Source organism: Ictalurus furcatus, chromosome 13 (assembly GCF_023375685.1).
Source record: "Ictalurus furcatus strain D&B chromosome 13, Billie_1.0, whole genome shotgun sequence".
Lineage (NCBI taxonomy): Eukaryota > Metazoa > Chordata > Actinopteri > Siluriformes > Ictaluridae > Ictalurus > Ictalurus furcatus.
In genome coordinates this window covers 487,073-509,584 of record NC_071267.1, presented here as the reverse complement: position 1 = coordinate 509,584, position 22,512 = coordinate 487,073, and the positions used below count along the sequence as shown (strand labels likewise).

At 45.3% G+C, this 22,512-nt stretch overlaps 3 protein-coding genes across 6 annotated transcripts in view; 2 read left to right on the top strand and 1 right to left on the bottom strand.

Annotated features, from left to right (window-relative positions):
* Positions 1–1,271: 1,271 nt before the first annotated feature.
* Positions 1,272–14,791, bottom strand: LOC128617523 (breast cancer type 1 susceptibility protein homolog). Of its 4 annotated transcripts, none has more exons than XM_053640672.1 (20): positions 14,569–14,791; positions 12,737–12,812; positions 12,495–12,548; positions 10,556–10,636; positions 10,236–10,324; positions 10,029–10,065; positions 9,834–9,940; positions 7,002–9,677; positions 6,832–6,917; positions 6,453–6,549; positions 5,033–5,182; positions 4,780–4,871; positions 4,333–4,420; positions 3,334–3,411; positions 3,106–3,146; positions 2,831–2,914; positions 2,380–2,437; positions 2,171–2,241; positions 1,979–2,042; positions 1,272–1,804 (listed from the first exon to the last, which is right to left on the bottom strand). In XM_053640672.1, exons 2-20 carry the CDS (start codon positions 12,808–12,810, stop codon positions 1,710–1,712), a joined length of 4,122 nt encoding a protein of 1,373 aa, XP_053496647.1. In that variant the 5' UTR covers positions 12,811–12,812; positions 14,569–14,791; the 3' UTR covers positions 1,272–1,709. The 4 variants fall into 4 exon arrangements, with proteins under 4 accessions (XP_053496647.1, XP_053496648.1, XP_053496650.1 ...); XM_053640673.1 differs by having other exon boundaries at positions 7,002–9,620; XM_053640675.1 differs by lacking the exons at positions 1,272–1,804; positions 1,979–2,042; positions 2,171–2,241; ... (2 more) ...; positions 3,106–3,146; positions 3,334–3,411 and having other exon boundaries at positions 4,999–5,182.
* Positions 14,792–14,883: 92 nt separating this feature from the next.
* On the top strand, positions 14,884–18,447 carry becn1 (beclin 1, autophagy related). The gene is made up of 12 exons (XM_053640680.1): positions 14,884–14,980; positions 15,596–15,726; positions 15,849–15,913; positions 15,993–16,051; positions 16,145–16,235; positions 16,314–16,450; positions 16,815–17,009; positions 17,112–17,258; positions 17,371–17,520; positions 17,621–17,681; positions 17,818–17,960; positions 18,077–18,447. Exons 2-12 carry the CDS (start codon positions 15,600–15,602, stop codon positions 18,243–18,245), a joined length of 1,344 nt encoding a protein of 447 aa, XP_053496655.1. The 5' UTR covers positions 14,884–14,980; positions 15,596–15,599; the 3' UTR covers positions 18,246–18,447.
* Positions 18,448–19,943: 1,496 nt separating this feature from the next.
* The window catches only part of vps35l (VPS35 endosomal protein sorting factor like), a 9,607-nt gene continuing 7,038 nt past the window's right edge, over positions 19,944–22,512 (top strand). The window contains exons 1-10 of the mRNA XM_053640677.1: positions 19,944–19,984; positions 20,619–20,718; positions 20,814–21,008; positions 21,101–21,217; positions 21,297–21,321; positions 21,548–21,624; positions 21,734–21,862; positions 21,942–22,026; positions 22,151–22,207; positions 22,334–22,430. Coding sequence (XP_053496652.1) covers positions 19,968–19,984; positions 20,619–20,718; positions 20,814–21,008; positions 21,101–21,217; positions 21,297–21,321; positions 21,548–21,624; positions 21,734–21,862; positions 21,942–22,026; positions 22,151–22,207; positions 22,334–22,430 — 899 coding nt within the window. The 5' untranslated portion in view covers positions 19,944–19,967. The remainder of the gene's footprint in view (positions 19,985–20,618; positions 20,719–20,813; positions 21,009–21,100; positions 21,218–21,296; positions 21,322–21,547; positions 21,625–21,733; positions 21,863–21,941; positions 22,027–22,150; positions 22,208–22,333; positions 22,431–22,512) is intronic.

Sequence of the window (22,512 nt, the reverse complement as noted above, 5' to 3'; positions counted from 1 at the left end):
TCTCGTCACGTTCTACAACGGAGCACAAGCACCTCCTCACTCTAAAACTCGTGTGGCTTGGCTTGTGGGCGTGGCCTGTCCAGCAGTAATAGCTCTAGATAACTTCTAAAACTATTTTATTCCTAACAATTCCAATTTAAAAACTATTTAAATTCAAAATAAAAACTTAACGCTTTAGCTCTGACACTGGAGACTCCTTCCACAAACGTTAGTCTCCTTACAGAAAAACCTCACCAGCTCGACGACTACACGCTTTTTAATCTCCGTAGCAGATTTACGTCCCGGCGAACGAGTCGTTACCACGGAAACCGCAACCCATTCAAATGAGCGTGTTCAACGCGAAGCCGTTATTTGAAAAAGCGACCAAACAGCTTCCCGTGCGTATCTTCTCACGCTCCAAAGATCACCTCGCCTCACCATCAGCTCACATTCACTGCTTCAGCTTTATTCCAAGAACTGGGACGTGCACCACAGGAGGCGAATCAGTGCTGCATGTGCACGTATACACACACACACAAGCGCTACTGCGGTTCTGCAGAATACATGACGCACGTCTCCAGGCTCGGTTCTTGCTTGTGCTGAGTAGCTGTGCTGTGGAGGAGTCAGGCAGCGGCATGGGTTTGATGTATATTTAAAGGCTCGGTAGAACAGACGGCGCTCTACAGGCAGCTGCGCCGAGGACGACCGCAGAGCCGCCCGGAATCCATATTAAACAAACACTCGTAGCCCGGGTTCGACACGCGACGCGTCTCATCACATTTCACTGTTTGTTTGGTTTTTTCTGCTTTAAGACTGCATCTACATCTCATCAATTATTATTTACACTCGTGATGTCCAAGAATCCAAATTAATGTTAGTCTGTCCCATTACTTTCGAGCCTGTGAAAATGGAGGGACTCTAAACGGTTAACGCATCTCGTTTGTGTCATTTCAAATCCACTGCAGTGGCGCACTGAGGCAACATTACCCAAAATGGTGTGCTGTCCAAATACTTATGGACCTGACCGTGTATATATATCACACTGCTGCTGCTGGGTTCTGGATCGCGAGCGGTCAGGAGGCTCGGACTGTCGTGCGGGTTTACGAGCGTACTGACACGTTATCGTTTCCATAGTAACGGTTCATTCACAGGGACGAGTACGGGGTCACTACGCAGGTTCTATCTGGAAGGAAAAGTTTCAGGAAGGCGAGGGCTGATGCTGAGAAAGTGAGAGGGGGATGGGGATGGATAGAGAGAGAGCAGGGGGGGGGGGGTGTTTACAGGATGGACGGATTGATGGTGGATGGACGGAGAACCCGTGAGACTGTGCTTTTACGGTTCCCGTGGGGGGCGGAGGAGGAAACTCTAAAGCTTTCATTATTAATGACCGTGTCAGAGGCAGAAACTTTGAGCAAAGCAAAAGCACAACAGAAATGTGTGTGTGTCTGTGTGTGTGCCAAAGTATACTGTGAAGAAAAAAGTAAGCAAACACGTGTCACCTGTTGAGTGTTTATACTGAAACGTACAAGGACAGTCTTATTTACAACACGTTAAAACAGACTCTCTCTCTCTCTCTCTCTCTCTCTGGTGAGTTTCAGTGAAAGTAAAAGCAGTGATGAACAGAGCTGTGCGCAGATAAAGTGCAAGTAAGGAGAAGAGGTGTTTAAAAACAAGCAGAGAACGCGACAGAACAAAAAAACAAAACCAAAAATAAACCCCCATCATCATCATCACGGTTTATAATCCGGTGGATTCTGGAGCGTGTACGTGGCGACCGAGTCCAAGAGCCAACTCCGAGTCACTACGGTGGCTTTCCTCTGTAGAGCTGAAACGTGTACGGAGAGAGGAGGAATCAAATATGAAAAATAAAACACGAGAAAGAAAACAGCGTTCACACAGGAGGAGTGAGACTTGTGTCAGACTCCAGCTGCTTGTGCTTTTTTTTTTTTTACGCTTCGTGGATTTCTTCATCGTGTGTGTGTGTGTGTGTGTGTGTCACCTGCGTAGTATGACTGAGAGTCGTCAGGGTTAGGCTGAACCACCACCAGCTGATAACGGATACCCTGAAACACACACACACACACACACACACACACACACACACACACACACACACAGAGATATATATATATATATATATTCGTGTACTGCACATGACGCAGAATCTAAACAGAAGGATGGACAGAGGCACCTTTCTGGAGAACATCAGCGGGTCTTTCACGACCGTAGCTCCACACAGCTCCACCATGACCTCCATCTGATCTGTAACAGCGCAGTACATTTCCCACATCATCTTCTCATCATATTCATCTGTCTATGAGGTAGGAACCTTATGGAGTGTGTGTGTGTGTGTAAACACTAGACAAGCACACATGCAGCTATACTAATACAGCTTCACACCTGTGGTCATATCAGTGAAGGAGCCCTGGAAGCAGATCTCACATCCTTTCATCAGCAGCTGGAAAAAAACAAAAATAAAACACAGATACAATTAATAATAATAATATAAAACTGATTGCAGTGCATTATGGGTGATGCGTTTATTATAGGTTATATAACCATGTCCGGACAGATAAACCCTCTCCTCGGCGTTCACTCGCATGACTTCCCGAATACCATATATGGTGTTGTTCCTGTCTTCCACTGATATGCTTCCTGTTTTTATGCAAATACGCCCTCCCTCCTAGCCAATCAAAAGTTAACCTCTATAGTTATACTATTTAAACTTGGCAGTTTAAATAGGCAGTGTATGGACAACGCTAAACTAAAGGACAGGACGAGCGCCTGAAACCGACCGGTAAGGTCATGAAGGTCCATCGAAAGGGAGAGAGAAATAAAACGACGGACTCACGTCATTATCCGGAGCGGTTCGGGCTTTTCGGGGTCCGTTGTGGTCGCGTCCGTTAACCACGTCGCCGCAGACCTCGTACGGAGCCTGGAAAGCACCGCAAAGAATTTCAAAATGGACATAAAAGGTGTTGATAACTTGAGAAATACAACTCATATCATACTCATGTATAAGTTACAGATCAGATCGAAGTGTTCCTTCACTGTATTTGATTTATTTTATGAATATCCGGCACAAACGTGAACAGAATCCTCTCCTGAGTGAGAAAATGGATTTACTTCAGCCAGACGTTTGCCGTGTTTGAAGCACTCCGAGATCCCTGGTGGAGAGAAGAAAGGAAAGAATATGAAATGATTCAAGTCTTGCGATGCCAGATATTCCGTTCCGACCCCGCGTTCAGACTCGTTTTTTCCCCAGAGTTTCTTCGATTCGATGGAAATCACTTGTGAGTGTGAATGCAGGGTCACAGTTAACACGCGTATGAAGTGAGCAGCACTCATACTCACACAGGACGCTCACCACCCACTTCCTGCCGGCGATGCCCTGGAAGTACTTCAACGTTCTCTCACACACCAGGTCTCCATCTGCGCCAACACAGAACCAGTAAATAAGAGAGCATCTCAAAGCACATCAGCTGTGAGAAACACCGAACAGATCGCTCGCCGCTGTGTATTTAATTACTCGTACACGCAGTCATTAGACTCACATTAAAAACTAATTAGCTGCTGCTTAATGTGTTCGGGTCACAGCTCTGGAGAAGCCACGCCCAGTCGATACCATAAGATGTTACACACACACATTATATATATATAAATATATATATATGAGTAGGACTTCCTGATTGTGCCTCGTGTGTATATAAACATATCGAGAATATTCATAACGTTTCAAATTACAGCACGGACACAAATTATTATCCCGTCATCTTCGGCTCGGAAGTACGACTAGACAGAACTCTAAGAAGCTTTACTAAGATGGCCGCCGAGCAGACGGAAGCTACTAGAAGGACACCGCATCGCTGCTGTCTTTCAACACCGAAAGTGAAGACGTCGTGGATGACGACAACCGAAATCTGGTCACTACGAGGGATAACATCCTCGTCCCTACTGCTCTCGGCCAATCAGAACGCAGCTTTTTATTGCTGTTTATTTCGGGGAGGTAAAATCTGACTGAGAACAAAGGAGTACATTAAAAAGAAAAAACAAAAATGCAATCTTCTGTGGGGAAAAAAGAAAAGAAATGCTGTATAAACATCATAGCTCCTGAGATGGTTGCCAGGGTAACCACACCATTATAATGACTTTCCTAATGGAGCTTGTTAATATGCTGCTTCGTTATGAGCGGCTTTGATTTAAAACAATGCAACACAGGGAAGTAATTACCTACAGAAAAGAGTGTGAGTGTGTGAGTGTGTGTGTGTGAGAGGAGAGAGAGAGAGAGTGTGTGTGAGCGAGTATATACAAGTTATCTGAATACAGACATGAGTACATGTGACACACACACACCTGTTTTGATGATGATGTGAGTTGTAGTGGGAGTGACCTGACTGCTTACAACTGCCTTCATCTTCCTCGCAAATTTCTTCACCAGGCCCTACACACACACACACAACAAAATGGTGTGTGATGGGAACTGTTGCTGTTAATACGTTACAGTTTTAAATCCCCATATTGGAAGTTCAGTATGAACGCAGCATTAAAATACTTTCGAAAATACTCAGAGTCAAAGCATTGTGAAACAAATCATTCACAGTGCTGCTGAATTCTGATTGGTCAGGAGCTGTTGATGACTTTCTATAACGATATAAACGTGTGACGAGTCACTTCTTTATTAACGTAACGTTTAGGGAAGGAGTCTCCAGTGCCAGCACTCTGTCACAGCTGCAACTTGAAGAGATCTACTTTGTAAAACGCTGCATGGCGTTGAGGAACTTGATGAAGTAAATGTCTCACCTGTTCAGTGGCACTGAGCCCCGACACCACCAGCTCCATCCTGCCTTCACTTCCTGTCCTGCACTCGTTCTGTAGCGAACGTTCTCCTAGGGCTGGGCGAGACCACACGAATATCATACTGAACACTGGATAGAGACATTTTTTTTTTAAACAAATGTTAAAGATTCACAAACTTTAACATCAAATCAGCTGCTTTAAAAATGAATAATAATCCATCACAGTATCGAGATCGTATCACATCGCCCGGCCGTACTTTCTCCCCTCGGCTCGTTCGGCTTCTTTTCCACCGCCACGTCGATGGTCGAATCCTCAGGCGCGGCGTCCTGACCTTTGACCTCTGACCTCAGAGACCGTTGCCTTACGCTTTTACAGGATCGCTGACTTCTCAGTCTACCTCGCGGCCCTGCTTAACACACACACAGTCTGAGTACACAACAGGAACTGAGTTTATAGTCCAAAAAGCACGGAATGCCACCAGAAGCGTCGTCCCTGCAGCAGAACATGCTTATTAACAGGGGCGGGGGGGTGGGGGTGCGCCTCAATTCATGAAAAAGGTTCCCGAAATGGTTCTGTAGAGCATTGGTTCCCAACCAGGGGCGTGGAGAGATCGGAAGGGGGGGTGCGATTATTATTTTTTTTTTTAGAATTCACAGATATTGCATCATTTGGGTCCTCTGTGTATTTTATTGCTTTTCATATAGGATGTGCATAAATTGAAAAACTCTGCATTCCCTCTCACCCTCTGTATTTTCTTTTTGCTGGAGAGAGGCGGAGTTTAGTCTGCCTTTTATCTAGCGGTCAGTGCAGACCAGCGTTGCCAACTTAGCCACTTTTCAGACCCCTTTAGCACGCGCGAGGTCCTGCTTTCCCGCTGCACACACACCTCTCTCTGCGTCTGCTCTGTTCAGTGAGGGGCCGAGAGCCAGAGATTTAACAGTGTGATGGATAACGAGCCGCGCCCTTCATCCCAGTTTACATCATTCACATGCCAGTGTATTTTACAACGCGAGACGAATAGAATGCAACATGTTTTCCATGTAAAATAGTCCAGGTTATCACAGCCTAGTTCTCTTGATCAGAGTAGTTCTAGTGTTCACAAACGTTTATCGTTCATCTTCCACACCTGTCCGGGATATAGCGTTATAAAAGTCATAAAAGTTATTTTATTATTACAAGTTATGAAAAGTAATTAAAAAAAGTACAAAAACACAAAAGTAAAAATCTATCTATCAAAAGCAGATTATATATGTACAGATAGATAGATAGATTTAATCTAGAGCAGGTAATCATTATACCTGGTCTCCTCCAATATGTGGGGGGGGGGGGGGGGGGCTTGCCACATGATGAGGAAGGCTTGGGGGGGCTTTAGTTGCAAAAGGTTGAGAACCTCTGCTGTAGAGGAATGTGTTAGAATTTCAATCAGAAATAAATAAATAAAAGAACCGACAGAACAGGGAAGTTAGTTAGTTCCTGGATGCCTGAAAAGGTTCCTGTAATGGAATTTGCATAAACGCCTGAGAAAAAAAATAAAAAGAGAGACTAATGTAAAAGGTTCCTCCTGTAGCTGGATTACAGGCATTATCCTGTTTCATTAGTGTGTGTGTGTGTGTGTGTGTGTTGGGGGGATTTTAGCTCATCAGAATGGTGTATTCGTGGTACATCAGGATTTATACCTGCGTGCTGGTCGTGGTCTTTCTTCTGCAGAGCCTCAGACACTAACACCATCATTCTCTCCAACCTGTGCAGCTCCTGCTGCATCTCCTCTCTCTGCTACACACGTAACGTACACAGCGATAATTAGTTCTGCTTCGCTTCGCTTACTCTTCGTAATGCAAACCCAAATGCAAAACCCTTTCAGTAGACACGCCTCTTCGAGTGCTCATCTAACCCTCGTCGTCCCCGTGCGGATCGTCCAGCTGCAGAAACGCTCATCTGTAAATAGGTGTTTACTGCCATCTTCTGGACAGCAGCGCTCTTCAGGCGACGCCGGAATTATCGGCACCTTTCATACACATGAAAGACTTTCCTTAAAAGTTCAAACCCGGCACTCACCTGCGTGTTAATGATCTCGCTGGAGTACTGCGACGCCTCGATGGAAAGCCCCGCGTTCGCACAGACACCGTCGACTGCCTCTTCACCTGAAAGCACAAGAACTCGTCATTATAAATAAATACTCCATTTATACGAGTGCGGATTACGTTTTACCAGTAGAAGATACTTACGTTCGCGTGGTGTCCCAAAAAGATCCACAGATCCTTGACTGGAAGTGATCCAGTCGTCTCTGTAAGCAGGGTCAGGAACACCGCCATCTTGTAGATCTTCTAGAGGTTCGCGTGTCTGATAAGGGGCGACGCTTTGGCTTGCAGAACTTGACTGAGCTTCCGGTTCGGCGCGAGAGCAGCTATCCTGACTCACGGGGTCTAAACCTGGCTTCAGGCTTCGTTCTTCATCTCGGTTTAAAGAGCTTTTCAGTGGATCTTTGGCAGACGGCGAGGACGGACGGTGAGATTTAAATATCTGGGCTAGCGGGGGTAAGTCTTCATGATCGTCGCTGGATTCAGAATCTGAAGACTCCAGTCTCTGGGCCTTCCTCTTCCGATGCAAACGTGGCTGTGATAGAATTTCTCCTTCGTCCGTGTTATCGGAGTTCCGTGTGGTCGCGGGTTCTATGACCAGAACTTCGGGATCGTTCTGTACAAGGCCGTCTGGGGTGACGGAGGACTCAAAATGATTACACGGCATTTCAGAGTTGGTCACGCTTCCCAGTGGGATGCTGGAAATTTCGTTCCCTTGAATTTCTGAAGACTCTGTTGAGTCTTTACTGCGAGAGGGTTGGGGTTCCTCTTGGGTCACGCTTGTAGAGAAGAGCTGGACTGAATTTGCAAGATCAACGTTGACAGGAGGCCTGGATTCTTGAGATCTTGAGGACTTTGCAACCTTCTTGAGATGGTCACTGGCACCTGAGGTCTTTATGGAATTGTCTTTTTGGGTTTCTTTAGGAAGACTGGGAAGAGCAGGGGAGTTAACCGGAAGCAGACTGGCACTTGCGACATCTGCAATACGGCTTTGAGATGTTTGAGATGTTATCTCTTGTGGCGCTAGCTCACAAGCACCTGAGGGTAGATCGCTGTCCGGACAGATGCCTGGTATCTCTGCTTGATCTACACGCTCTTGCTGGTCTTCCTCTAAAATCTGGGGAAGGGATTTCTCTTGGGTTCTGGAACGTGAAGTTCTGGGACTACCCAGGTAGAAGGATTTTCTCTTGGTGGCTTTGAAGCTCTTCACGAGTTGCTCGGTGTCAAGTTCACTATCGTTGGTGTCGTCTTCTTGCTCTGTATCCATCAACGTTTTTGTACACGGTGATGATTTCTGACGTTTATGCGGTAAAGACTCTGGAACCAGAACCGCTAACGGACTCGTCGAGTTTACGACTTTGATGGAACGAGGGATGACGCGCTCATCTCGATCCAGCGTGTCTGGGAGGACGGAAGCGAGCGAGTTTTCTTCAGCCGCGGTCCCCTCAGACGACACACGCTCGGGAGCGGCCGCGTCCTCGCTCGACCGCATGATTTCAATCTTCTCAAAGTCATCGTTGTAAACACAACCGTTTCTCCTCGCGGACCGTCCTGGTGTCTCGATCTGCGAAGCGATAAGCTGACCGACGCGACCAGTCTTCACGCCTGGCTCGTCCAGGTTAGCGGACGGATTGTTCCCTTGACCGTCGGCAGGTTTTGGGAGAACCGGTTTAGATCGTCTTCTTCTCGGAAGACCTTGAACTTCTGCAGCGAACTCCTGCAGCCTTGAGCTTCGTCGGGTTTTCCGAGCATCGGGAGACCGCGGCTCTGTGCTACTAGGATAACTTTCGATATTAACCTCGGTCTCGATTAATTCGGGATTACTCGGAACCTTCTCCCTTGAATCGACCATCTCGGTTCCAGCACTGACGAGAGCAAGCGACTTGGCGTATTTGGCGTTTTTGCTTTTTTCCAAATCGTCGTAACTGGCAGCACCGCGGCTGCTCCTGGTGATCCGTCTCTTCCGATCTTTCTCGTCGTCCGCGTTGCTTTCTTTTTCCGTCAAGTCACGGTCCACATCTTGCCAAACCTCCTGCATCTTTGCTCTCCTCCCTGGTTTCTTCAAAGGTACCTCAAACGCTGGGCTTTCTTCTGTATTTTCAGCGTTTTCATCAGGTACCACCTTTTCCAGCTTACTGCCGTTTTCTTGTTTGCTTCCTTCGTCGTCGTCCTCCTGATCTTCTCTACCTTCGTTTGACGACTTGCTGATAGTCGACGTACGGCCCGACCTCCTCTCGGGAGCCTCGATCTTGTCGACCGTTTCCGATAAACCTCCGACAGGTGCGAGCTGTCTTTCGGGAGAGAAACTTGTGGTGACTTTGGTGATCTTGACAGCTTTGCGCTCGCGTTTATACACCGCCCCGAACACTTGCTCTTCCAGACCTCGACTAGGCACTTCCCTTACAGGACTCGCGTCGGCTTTATTATCAGCAGGAGCGCTGATCTCCGTCGACGCGCATGAGGCCGTGCTCTCTTTTTCAGCATCACTGTCCGTCAACATCGGAAGAACTCCTTGCTCGTCGCTTTCAGTTGGTGCGTCAAAACCCGGAGAGATCCTCAGCAACCACTCTGACACTTTCTGCACACTTTTCTTCTGTCTTTTACCCGTAATCCTGTCCGGCTCCAAACAGAGCCGTTTAGATCTTCTGCGGGAGTGTTTCCCGTCGTCTGGAGTGACGTCCAGCCGTGTCGGTGAAGGAACATCTTCAGGTTTTATTTGTGAATGTCGCGGCAAATCCTCGGGACTGCGGTCTAAGCAACCTGGTTCTGAAGAGACCGGATGTGAATCTTCAAGGCTCATGAGCTTTGCGAAAGCGTCTTTAGCTGTAAGCGAGTTAAAAACAGTCGATGACGAGCACAAGCGCTGCTAACTTCAACGGCAAGAACAGGGTTAAAACGATACGATGGATACTGGACATCGTTAATACACGCGTGCGCTGTACCGTGATGTGGTTTACACCGACGTTAGAATCGTCTCACCTGCTGTCGTGGAGGAAACCGTCGCTTCTTTCTCTGTCACGTCTCCTTCTGAGGTTGGCGTTGTGTTCTCTCCGCTGCCCAGCTGACCTCTCGGCTCCGTCTCAACGCTAACCGAAGAAACGTGAGGAGAATCAAGCACCGCGAAACCTCACCGCCATTTTAATTAAAAAGAAGGGGTGACCGTGTGACTCTCACCTAGCGCCCCGTCTGCTCTGTGGCGATCCAGTGAAATCTAGGACCCCCCCCCCACACACACACACGCATACATATACACATATATATATATATATATATATATATATATATGGGGAAATACCTCAAAAGCAGAGCCGGGAATGCATTTCCATCCATCTGAAGGGTTTTTCTCTACACTATGTGTAAATATTATTAAAACACACTTACAGTTGGTGCACGTGTCAAATTCGTAAGAACGAACTAAATTCTGGAGGCCTTCTACCAGTTTCTGGAAGCCTGGACTTTCCTTCAGACTCCTGTTAAACATTTAAACACACAACTCATTACAGGACGCACACACCTGCTTATAATAATTATAATAACAACAACAACAACAACAACAACAACAACAACGCAGTTAAATAATAATGATCACACTTTAAAACACGTTTCAAATGAGCGTCTGGTATCAGACACCAGCGATAGCGTAACGGACCAATCTCAACCATTCTCAACAAACAAATAAACAAGCAAATAAATAAACGTACCTCTTGGTGACCTTGGTTTTGCACACGGGGCAGCTCGTTTCTTTCCTCTTGCTGCTTTCCAGCAGCTTGGTCATGCAGAACCTGCCGATTTTCACCACGTAATAATTCACACCGAGACAAAGACCATTTCATCCAACACGCTTATTTATTTATTTATTTATTTATTTATTGGGTTATGATAAACAATTAGAAATTCAGCGGCCATTTTCCTTCTCAGAAATTCACAAATATCCAAAGAAATAATCTTAAACGAGTAAATGTGTGTACTTTTAAAACAGGAAAAACAGTTTTGAATAAAAATAAATACATTTTAAATGTTATTTACTAAAATAAATAAATAAACACCACTCCTACACTGGTACTTGCACTCCACTGCAGGGTTCATTATTACAGGTTTATAATAATAAAAAATAATAATAATAAAAAATTTAAAATAAAATTAAACTTTTTTTTTTTTTTACAAATATTCAAATATGTATTTTAATAAATTAAGATTACGTTACAGATTAGGGCTGCAACTAACGATTATTTTCATAATCGATCAGTTGGCGGATTATTTTTTTCGATTAATCGGAGGGGGGCGGGGCAAAACTTTCAGTACCATTTTTTTTAATTTAAAATAAAATCCACAAACTGAGTGGTACAATATAAACTGCAGACTAAAACTGTACACAACTATTTGTCCAAAACAGAACAGAACCCAATACGCACCAGAATATTTATTATTCATTCAGGACTGGAGTTTAATTCGGTGCTTTTTGTGCATCCATACAAATAATGCATAAGTACTAGTATAGTATTATTATACTATACTATAATAGTATTTGTGCATTATTTTTTATGGATGCACAAAAAGCACCGAATTAAACTCCAGTCCTGAATGAATAATAAAAACTCTTTCACTGCACCGTGTGGTTTCTGTTCCTCGGTGTCTTTAGGAGTATTATTTTACTTTTGATCATAATGTTTGAATGAGACATTACAGATCTTACTCGCGCTACACTCTGTATCAGCGCGTCTACACCGCGCGTGATCAGCAACGCGGCCTCGTCACTAGCACATCACTTCCGTTATAATAAACAAGAGAAGTTACACTGCAAGCACGCAGATACAACATATAATGACAATTAACGTAAATTAAACTAAACCTTTTAAGCAGCGTGCAGCAGTTTCCCCACCCCTTACACACAGCGGAGCATTCTGGATATAAACGTGTGTGTGCTCGTGCATCAGTTTGATCTCCGCGGTGTTTACAATGCTCGGTGTATAAAATGCACCCTGCCTTAGAGGACTTGGAGGTTACACACGCTCTTCCTCAGTCACGTGATGATTTCTCCTCCGTCTGATGGAGACGGAGGTCATGTTGGGAATAAAATGTACCGCTGACAGAGAGTAAACTGAAGAGAGTCAGTGTCTGTGACTCGGGTATCTGCTAATGCTAGCGTGCGTACGACGTCATGTGCCGTCGTGGCTTAAACTTCCGGTTAGTAAAAAATCCACTAGTGTTATATTTGAGATGATATCACCGTTCTAAAATCCACACATTAGACTGTAGAGTACACAGTGCATAGTGTAAGTGTACAGCACTTCATTTGGGACACGACTTTAGTATTTACTCTCCGAAGCGTGTTTTCTGAACAGAAGTAACGTAATGAGTAAATCTCCCCCGTGCCGAGCAGACCCACTAATCCATAACGATTCATTACAAGCATTTTCATCATCCATTATTCTCCATTAGTTGATGCAGCTCTATTATAGATGTTTGCTCGGCATAATAGGTTTCACAACTACAGAGTTAGCTTAATAAAATAAAATAAAATAAAATAACAACAACAACAGAGGTAAGAAATTCTCAAGGAGTTAGTTATTGAAAATGAGAGGGAGTTGTTGTAAACCTGTGTAAAGTAAATCATTTTTATAAATAAATACATATACGTACTTGCAGAACTGATGGTCACAGCGGGTGGAGACGGGCTCGCTCATCAGATCCAAACTGTGAGATTAGATAACAGACACACACAGGGTAAAGCAGGGACATAACCAAGCTGCCTGTGTGATGATTTCTGTAGATAATAAACTCTACGCCGGTGTGGCATAGCGTGTTGTGTGTGCCCCATACTCTTACAGGATATGGTTATGGTTATGGTGTATATGCTGAAGGAGATCTTCTCACACACTCACCATATCGGACACTGCAGGTTCTCCCAAATCACAGCGATACCTCTCTTCACGTCTTCTGCCTTCGCCACACTCATTGCTACGTGTTAGAGGCATAATAGGATGTTAAAAACATATACACACATATACATATATATACACACACACACACACACACACAATACACACTGCTTTATTTAGTGCACTACTTAGGGCTCACGAGTACACTTACACTGTCACACCCTATGTAGGGCACTTATATAGGGAGCACAGAGTCAAACACTTGTTTTCACAAGGCATCATTAAAGCATACTCTACCTGTAGTGCACTTACATAAGTAATGGCACCCCTCTCCCTCTCCGGACCTACAGTAGGGATGTCACAAGAACCGATACTTATGTACCAACATTCTTAAAATGTGACGGTACTTGTTTTTCTGCAGTAGCACTAGTACCATTGGTACTGAAGGTACTGAGGTTGCAAGCCTTCTGGAACTGATGGGGGCAGCAAATACGCCTAAGTATTTTAGTCGGTCCACAAGTGGTGAAGAACAACAACAACTACAAGCACACAGGAAAAACTACAGAAGTTTAGCTCCGCCCCCGACTCGCTGAGAGGAAAGATGGTATGGAATAAGGAAATACTTCGCATTCGGGGCGGATGACGACAAACATAATTGATGTTCTGAAGCCGGTGTGTAACCGATGCTATCGTTCATTTCAGACACAGTGAGGAAACACCTGGAATTTGGTGAAGCACCTGAAAGACGGTCCTGTATTATGTTTGTTTGAGGCAGCTGCATTGTAGCCGTGACACCAGCTAACGCTACGCTCCATGTAATGTTAGCGATAGACAGGTATTTGTTAACAACGCTAACGCATTGCAGTGTTATAAACTACCTCCTAATGTTCCTCCATCATCACCATTCAGCCCGGGTCCTGTCAGATACATGTAGCCTCATGTCACTCATAATTATTCACATGTTCATGCTTTTAATAAATCTTTCTGTCCTGACACCAGATCAGTGAATTTAAACTAACACTTGCATTCAGAGTATAAGAGGGGTGTGTGTGTGTGTGTAGGAGTGCACACCTTCACTGTAGCCTCCACTCATTGTCAGACAGTGCTCGATGACTAAAATCTCCCCCTCTCTCTTATTTTGTGCCAGTATCAGCCAGAGGAGCATGTCCTCTGGGAGAGTTTTTAATTGAATTTATTTTATTTTTAAACCACACCGTGGGATCGACTTTGGTATGGAGTATCGTGTACTTTTGGTGGTATCGGTACCGACTACTAGATTTTTGGTATCGTGACATCCCTATCCTACAGTATACAGTGCACTATGTAGTCAAACATTAACTCTAAACGAGATATATATATTTTTACTTTTTTCCTTCTTTTTACTAACATTTAACATCAGTGACAGACGCTTTATTTACTCCTCTTCATATTATTATTATTACTACTACTACTACTATTAAAATGACCAATATTAGTGAAAGTTTGGTTCTTTTTAACGTAGGGTTAAACTATTCACTTTTCCCTGGTTCTCATTTTAATCTTTTTTACATTTGTTAATAATTCTAATTATGTGTCATTCGTCACAACTGTTGCCTTAAACTAATAATCTTCGCATCTAGCTAGCTAGCTAGCTAATCAAACCACGGCAGAATCCTAAACGTGTCATTACTCCCTACACAAGCACACTACCTGTATGAAGAACCGGCAGCGTTCTCTACCCTATCTAGTGCACTACTCAATACATATGATGCCATTTTAAAACACAGCCCACACAGTTTCACGCTATATGGAAGAACGTCGATTAAAAAAATATATATATGATTAAATTAACGCACCCAAAGTGTCTCGAGCGCCTAGTGATGTTCCTTCCGTGTTGTTTCTCGCTCGTTAATAACAGTAAATAATTTCTGTAAACACAATCACATCAAAATACGAAACAGATCCGAGACCGTGTTAGCCACTCCGCTAACACTCACTAATAATCATATTCGTGTTTTCCCGCGATTCTTTCTGTCACGTGACTGACGTTGACGCTGGCGCGTGTCGCTTCTTTCCTGCGCTATTTTTCTCGTGTTTTTTTGTTGTTGTTTTATTTGAGAAAATATTTTTTAAGTCCCAAAATTCTTCATATTAAAAAAAAACACAATTTATTTAAAAAACATATATTAAAAGCAAAGTAGATTTCTGGACGCGAAACTGGGTTGCGTCATTTCCTTTTAAAGCATAACGAAAACAGGAAGTTGGCAGGTAAGACGTAAACTTAGCCGCTTGGCCAAATTATAATATATAGCACACTTAATTAAGAATGTGATGATGTACTCTTTTTTTGGTGATTCAACTCATTTTATTTTCGGGTCAAATTTTGTGATAATAAACTAGCTTGGATAAGGAGTCTTAATTCTGTTTGGAGCAAAACAAACAATTCGGCTAGCCCGAGCGCAAAATCTCGAGGCCGTGTCTGATTCGGCTTTGACTTGCGTATCTAGTGCACTATCTAGGGCGTAGAGCTCAGTTATTTCAGAGCTGGTGTAGTGCACTTAAAAAGGGATCCGGGAGCTGTTTATGATTCAGCCCGAGTGCTAATAGATATAACGTAAACGTGTGATGGTTTTGCATTACTCTAGCTGTAAAGATATTACTGAGGTATTAGAGAGATAAACTTACTATGTTTAGGATTTAATACATTCTTATTTTTTTTGCATTTTACCCGAGTATATACAAACAGAATCCATGATAACGTTATAACAAGGCTTACACTGTTTTTGTTGAGTGTAGTAGATAAGAAAAGCAGGTTATAACAGTGTAATATTTAGAGAAGAGCCTGTATGAGTGTGATAAAGCATTTTATTTGCACTGTCGCAGGACCATGGAGGGCTCCAAGTCGTCCAGCACCACCATGCAGGTGAGCTTCGTGTGTCAGCGCTGCAACCAGCCTCTCAAGCTCGACACTAGCTTCAACGTCCTGGACCGCCTCACCATCCAGGAGCTCATCGGTACGCCCGAGACCTCGGTCCCGACACCATCACACCACTCTGAAGGGATACGTCCCGTGCCTGTGATCATACCGCGGTACCGTTGTTCGTGTCTGATATTTTCCCGTGGTTTTTCCCTTTAGCTCCACTGGTCACTGTGACACAGAGCAAGCAAACAGAAAGCGGCAACGCAGACGTTCCGGCCGAGGTAATTTTATACGTGTTTCTGCCTTTAAATCCCATAGCCGTACGTATTGTAGCGTAGACTTACGGAGCGTCTTTGACAGGAGACGTTTGTGGAGAGTAAGCAGGACGGCGTCTCGCGCAAGTCCATCCCTCCTGCCAGGTAGACTCGCTCACCTGTTCACCCGGGTTTATTTAAAAATCTCGTGAGATAACCCGGTCGTGTCACTGAACTGAGATTTGCCCTGCGTTGTAGGATGATGTCCACAGAAAGCGCTAACAGCTTCACGCTGATCGGCGAGGCCTCGGACGGAGGAACCATGGAGAACCTGAGCCGCAGGTTAAAGGTAGAAAAGAAAGACAGACGGTGCACAGAATGCGTAACGGTGCTCTTTTAGCGCTAACACCGTGCCCCTCTCCCGTAGGTAACGAGCGATCTGTTCGACATCATGTCGGGTCAGAGCGACGTGGATCACCCGCTGTGTGAGGAGTGTACAGACACGCTGCTCGATCACCTGGACACACAGCTTAACATCACCGAGAACGAGTGTCAGAACTACAAGTGAGTTTCGTTAGAGCGACGTGATGCTTCCACCACCATGCGTCACAGTGACGAGCTAAACGTGGAAAGGTTCAGGGGGGTGAATACTTGTGCAAACTGCTGGTTTGATTTACTAAAACAACTAACAAGCTCCTTTGATGAAAGGTTGATTGACAGGTGTGTTTGATTGGCAGGTTGGCTTTGAGCAACAGGTGTGTGTGATTGACAGGTGTATTTGATTGACATGTGTTCGATTGACAGGTGTGTCTGATGGCTTTATTTAATTGACAAAAACGAATTAAAATTTCCTACAGTTTATGGCGACCCTTTGATGAAATTTTGATGGACAGGAAGTGTTTGATTGACAGCCGTGTGTGATCGACAGGAAGTGTCTGGAGCTCCTGTCGCAGCTGCAGGAGGAAGACGAGGACACGCTGCTGAAGGAGCTGCAGCAGCTCAGGCAGGAGGAGGAGACGCTCATCCAGGAGCTGGAGGCCATCGAGCAGCAGAGGGAATCCGTCGCCATGGAGATCACGGAGGCACGACGCCACGCCCAGCAGCTGGATACCGAGGAGCTGCAGTGAGTTCCTCCTCTGCCCTGACTTCTCAGTAATCCGTTACGCTTCGGAAGGATATCTGAGGTTCCGACCCGACTGCGTGTTTCTGTCCGTGTCTCGCCCAGGTACCAGAAGGAGTACTGCGAGTTTAAACGGCAGCAGCTGGAGCTGGACGATGAACTGAAGAGTGTGGACAATCAGATGCGCTACTGCCAGGCTCAACTGGACCGGCTGAAGAAAACCAACGTCTTTAACGCCACCTTTCACATCTGGTACCTCTTCCTTTATTCTGTGTGTGTGTGTGTGTGTGTGTGTGTGTGTGTGTGTGTGTGTGTGTGCGTGTGCGCTGTATCTTTATCTCGTCCTGCACGGTCCTCGTTTCAGGCACAGCGGGCAGTTCGGGACGATAAATAATTTCCGTCTGGGGCGATTACCCAGCGTTCCTGTGGAGTGGAACGAGATTAACGCCGCCTGGGGTCAGACTGTCCTGCTGCTGCACGCTCTCGCGAACAAGATGGGGCTGCGCTTCCAGAGGTACCGCCACCCTCACGTCAACAAACCGCGCTTTCCCAGATAGCATGACCTGCTAATATATATAATATAATCAAAATCATAATCGTGTGTAAACTTACAGATATCGGCTCGTTCCTTACGGAAACCACTCGTACCTGGAGTCCCTCACAGACAAGTCCAAGGTACGTGAACGCCGGGAACCAGCAGAGAGAGAGCTGTGATTGGCCGAGAGGATGTTTTGACAGATTTCAGTTTCATGTGAGAATCTGGATGATTCTTTAATACTAAGTGTCATGTCGTGTCGTCTGGGTGTCGCAGGAGTTGCCGCTGTACTGCTCGGGAGGACTGCGCTTCTTCTGGGATAACAAGTTCGACCATGCCATGGTGGCGTTTTTAGACTGCGTGCAGCAGTTTAAAGAGGAAGTGGAGAAAGGCGACACGGGGTTCTGCCTACCGTACAGGTGAAGTCACTTGTTAATCTGTTCCAGAATAAAGCCCCGCCCCTTTCCTCCGTCTCACGTCGGTGGTGGCTCGGACGGTTTTCATCCTGTCTTTTCTTTTTGTCTTCTCGGAGCAGAATGGACGTGGACAAGGGGAAGATCGAGGACACGGGCGGAAGCGGAGGATCGTACTCCATTAAAACGCAGTTCAACTCCGAGGAGCAGTGGACCAAGGCGCTCAAGTTTATGCTCACCAACCTGAAATGGGGCCTGGCGTGGGTCTCGTCCCAATTCTACAACCGTTAATAGTGCGCACGAGAGAGAGAGAGAGAGAGAGAGAGAGGGAGAACCAGGCTTGCTAGATCTCTGAACCCTGCTGTGGTGAACGTTTTGCTGAAACGGCGAGACCTTAGATGCGCTTGCCGAGCATTTCTACGCTGGTTGTTGACTCTGACTTTGTCATTTAACGTCGCGCACTTCGCATGAAATAAACGCAGCATGTCTCACACTTCCCTCGGCGGTGTATTATTTACTAACCTCATGTAAATGTTCTCTTCACCGCGTTGGATGATCTGTTCGATTGTAACGTTTCTGCTCGTACCATTCAAACGTTTAGCCCCGCCCCCAAACCTCCATTAAAAGGCGAAGAGAGCGGCTAAACGGTGAAAGGGCGCCTCATTTCACCGAACGGTCTACCAATCATTTTTGTTTGGACTCCATATTACATTTAAGTAAAAGCGATGCACAAACTGTAACGATTTCTCTCATTAGTTTCATTAACGAAATCACGCGTAACGATAGCTCCAGCTGTATCTCTGAAAATGTTAACGTGTTAAATCTGAACGTGGTGTCGTCTCAGACTTGGACATGAAGACACGGCTGTTGTTGTTGTGGAAAAACGTGAAATAAAATAACAAGTGTACACCAAAGACTGTCTGCTCTGTTACTGGAGAGAATTTCATTTCCTTCCCATTTTCCTTGCACACCTCCACCATCTTCCTCGAAGGTCCTCGTTACTTTCCTCTAAGGAACTCTTTGTCACGTCCCACTTCAGTTCTATCAAGCAAAAACCAACATTCACAGCAGCACTGCAGACATCCACAGCGGTGAGGAAGATCTCCAGCATGAGGAAGAACCCTGGACTCCGTCCTGTTTGGGGTGACACCGAGTTACACAACGTTACACTATACAGGTGTAGAAGTGTAATCACAAACGCTAACATCTGTCTTAGCTGAAACATATAGCTGTGTGTTGTCAGCATAGCAGTGGAAGCTAACACCATGTTGATGAATAACTGTACCACAAAGTTGCATATCGATAGAGAGAGAGAGAGAGAGAGAGAAGAGCAGGGGGGCCTGAAACAGAAAAACAGAACCTTGGGGAACACCAAACTTTAGTATCTATAGAGAAGTCACTATTTACGCCTACGAGAACAACTCAAATCAGAGGCCAGTATTCGGTCATTTACCACTCTAACCGGTGCTGTGTCAATACTGTGATGAGGCCTAAAATGAACGGCATTCCTACACAAATACGTGCCAAGCTGCTGACGACAACCTTTTCGAACGTTGCTCCTGGTAGTATATGTTTATGAATATGTTATTATCGGAGTTAGTACCGATCAGTGTCATTAATTCTGTTGGATTGGGGGTTTACAGATCACATACTGGTCTCTACAGTCACTAGTTATCAAATATATATATATAAAAAAGAAGTATCAGTATTTCTTCAACACCTGGAGATACTAATCGAGAGCTGCGTTATTAATGTTATTATTTATTAAGTGTCGTACTAACACTACTAAAACGTTGGCCGAGTTCTTGCTTTGCATTTACTGTTATACTTTTAATGTATTATTTATTTATCCGTATACAGATTTTTTTTCTTTTTTCAATAAAGTACTAACAAACAAAAACAAACAAGAAAATCCTATTCGCTGAGCCAGAGTTACAGACTTTTATTATGATAGGCGATCTTACCCAGTTCTTTACACAACTTCCGGGTTGGTCACATGACACTGACTCCAAGATGGCTTCCGTTCAGTGGTGAGAAACTGTTCTCTATTTACATCCCGATAGCATAAAAAAACCTTCACATTATATTTATATATATATTACACACACATATATACTGTCTTATCTTCCTCCAAAAGCTCAAGCTTATAATAATATCACTCTTTCCGCTTTATAGCGTTCACGTCATTCTGTGAGCGCATTTTATAAACTAAAGACATGATAACGGTTATAAATCATGTTAACACTTAACGAGTCCAAAGCTGTGGGGTTTTACAGATGTGACTTTGAAAAATATACACATATATATTTCTGTTTCTATTCTGAGAGATAAATATAAAGAAGTAGAATTAAGTGGAGTTTTCAGGGGTTTTTTGGGTTTAATGTCTAAATAACAGCCAGATATCTTCTAATCCTTCTCTGGATACAGGAACCCAATGAGCACACTTGGCTTAAATATAAATATATATATGGTGTGATGAAGTGCGTCACCGTAAGCACCCTGAAGTGATGATTATTTTCCATTTTATATATATATATGTATATAAAATATCCCGCTGCTGGTGATATTATATTATATTACATTATATATCTGCTGTAACGCAAGTGAGAACAGGAACGAAGTCGATTCCCCGGGTAACCCCATCCTTCTCGGTTCCACCACCAGGCATTCCCGCACGCGCAGCTACGACGCGGAGTTGCGGAGCTGCCGTGCTCCGGCCGTGTCGGTCCAGAGCGGCGATTACCATCCGCTTAAACCCATTACAGTGAGTACGGCGTGAAAAGGCGACCTCGGAGCCTGTAAGGTATAGACACGATTCAAATACGAGTCTACGTTTTGGTCTCTCTGCGCTTTCCGCAGGTGACGGATTCCAAGTCCCGGCGCGGAGCACGGAAAGGCAGCACGTCCTCGTCGTCATCGTCTTCCTGTAGCTCTGTCGCTCCTGACCCTCTGAGCTCCATGCTGGAAGGCACGGACCCACTGTCCCTCTTCGCCGCCGCCGCCTCGTCCTCGGCCAACGAAACTCCTGCGCTGTCTCACAGCAGCTCTTCCTTGGTGAGACTCAGGGGGGAAATAAATCTCGCAAAGGTAGCCTGTGGATGAGTGCGGATTTCTTATCCTGTCGTTTTAAAAAAACAATCTTCCAGGAGCTCGGGAGGAAGCGGAGGGAAAAAGAAGAGGAAGTGGGCTGCGACTTTGAGCCGTGGTCCGCGAAACGGGGCGAGATCCTGGCCAGGTTCACGACCACCGAGAAGCTCTCGATAGTAAGAATCTCAGCTTGTACAGCCTTCAGAGACGAGTCCGGCGTCACCGTGTGCTCACTTTTTTTCTCTCCCCGAACAGAATCTCTTCATGGGCTCTGAGAAAAGTAAGTCGAGCGAAAAGAGAATGTCTGTGTGAAAGCTTGTCTGAAGGTGAGCCGTACCGTATCACAACTACCGCCGGGAGACGGTTTCTGCTCCTGTAGCTCGCCCGCCTCCACGCTTCACGTCTTCTGAGATGCTTTTAGTTACTGTAGCCTTCCTATGTAGTCAGTGTCTTCTCTTATCAACAAGGTGTGTGTGTGTGTGTGTGTGTGTGTGTGTGTGAGAAAGGTAAAGCCACCAGCCCCAGCTCTGCAGTCTCAGAGAAAGTGCGCACTCGTCTGGAGGAGTTAGACGACCTGGAGGAAGTGAGTGTGGAACACCAATCAGAGAGATGTATTTGTTATTACAGGGATCATCATGTGTGTGTGTGTGTGTGTGTGTGTGTGTGTGTGTGTGTGTGTGTGTGTGTGTCAGGGCTCTCAGAGGGAGCTGCTGAACCTCTCTCAGCAGGATTACGTGAACCGGATCGAGGAACTGAATCAGTCCCTAAAGGAAGCTTGGGCTTCGGACCAGAAAGTCAAAGCGCTCAAAATCGTCATTCAGGTCAGCGAGTCGTTTCCGTGCGTGTAAACGTGGACGTGTCACGTGTTTTTCTTCTTTAAATCCACCTCCTTCTTCTCAGTGCTCCAAGCTGCTTTCGGACACGTCCGTCATCCTGTTCTACCCCAGCAAGTTCGTCCTCATCACCGACATCCTGGACACTTTCGGTAAAAGAGCGCAGGCGGGCCGTGTTGTGTGTGTGCGTGCGTGTGTGTGTGTGTGTGTGTGCGTGTGTGTGTGTGTGTATATGTTCGCTAGTTTGCTCAGGACCTCCTCCTCTTGTTGCTCCAGGTCGTCTGGTGTACGAAAGAATCTGGTCCATGTGCTCGGATCCCGCTCCGCTTCCAGGTAACACGAACACGCGTTTCAGCGTTTTAATCAGCTCCTGCGCTTAAAAAAAAACACGCCCTGAATCGACGGCATGGTATCGTTGGAGCACGGTAGGAACCGTTTCTTTCCCCTCATCCCGTTTAGACTCGTTCTCCGTGGAGGATGTGAACGACACGGCCAAAGAGACGTGCCTCAACTGGTTCTTCAAAATCGCCTCCATCAGAGAGCTCATCCCTCGCCTGTATCCTTTCGAACCCTCTTCACTTCCCAGTTTAGCTATTTATTTATTTATTTGTTTGTTTGTTTGCACGTGCGTACGTCGA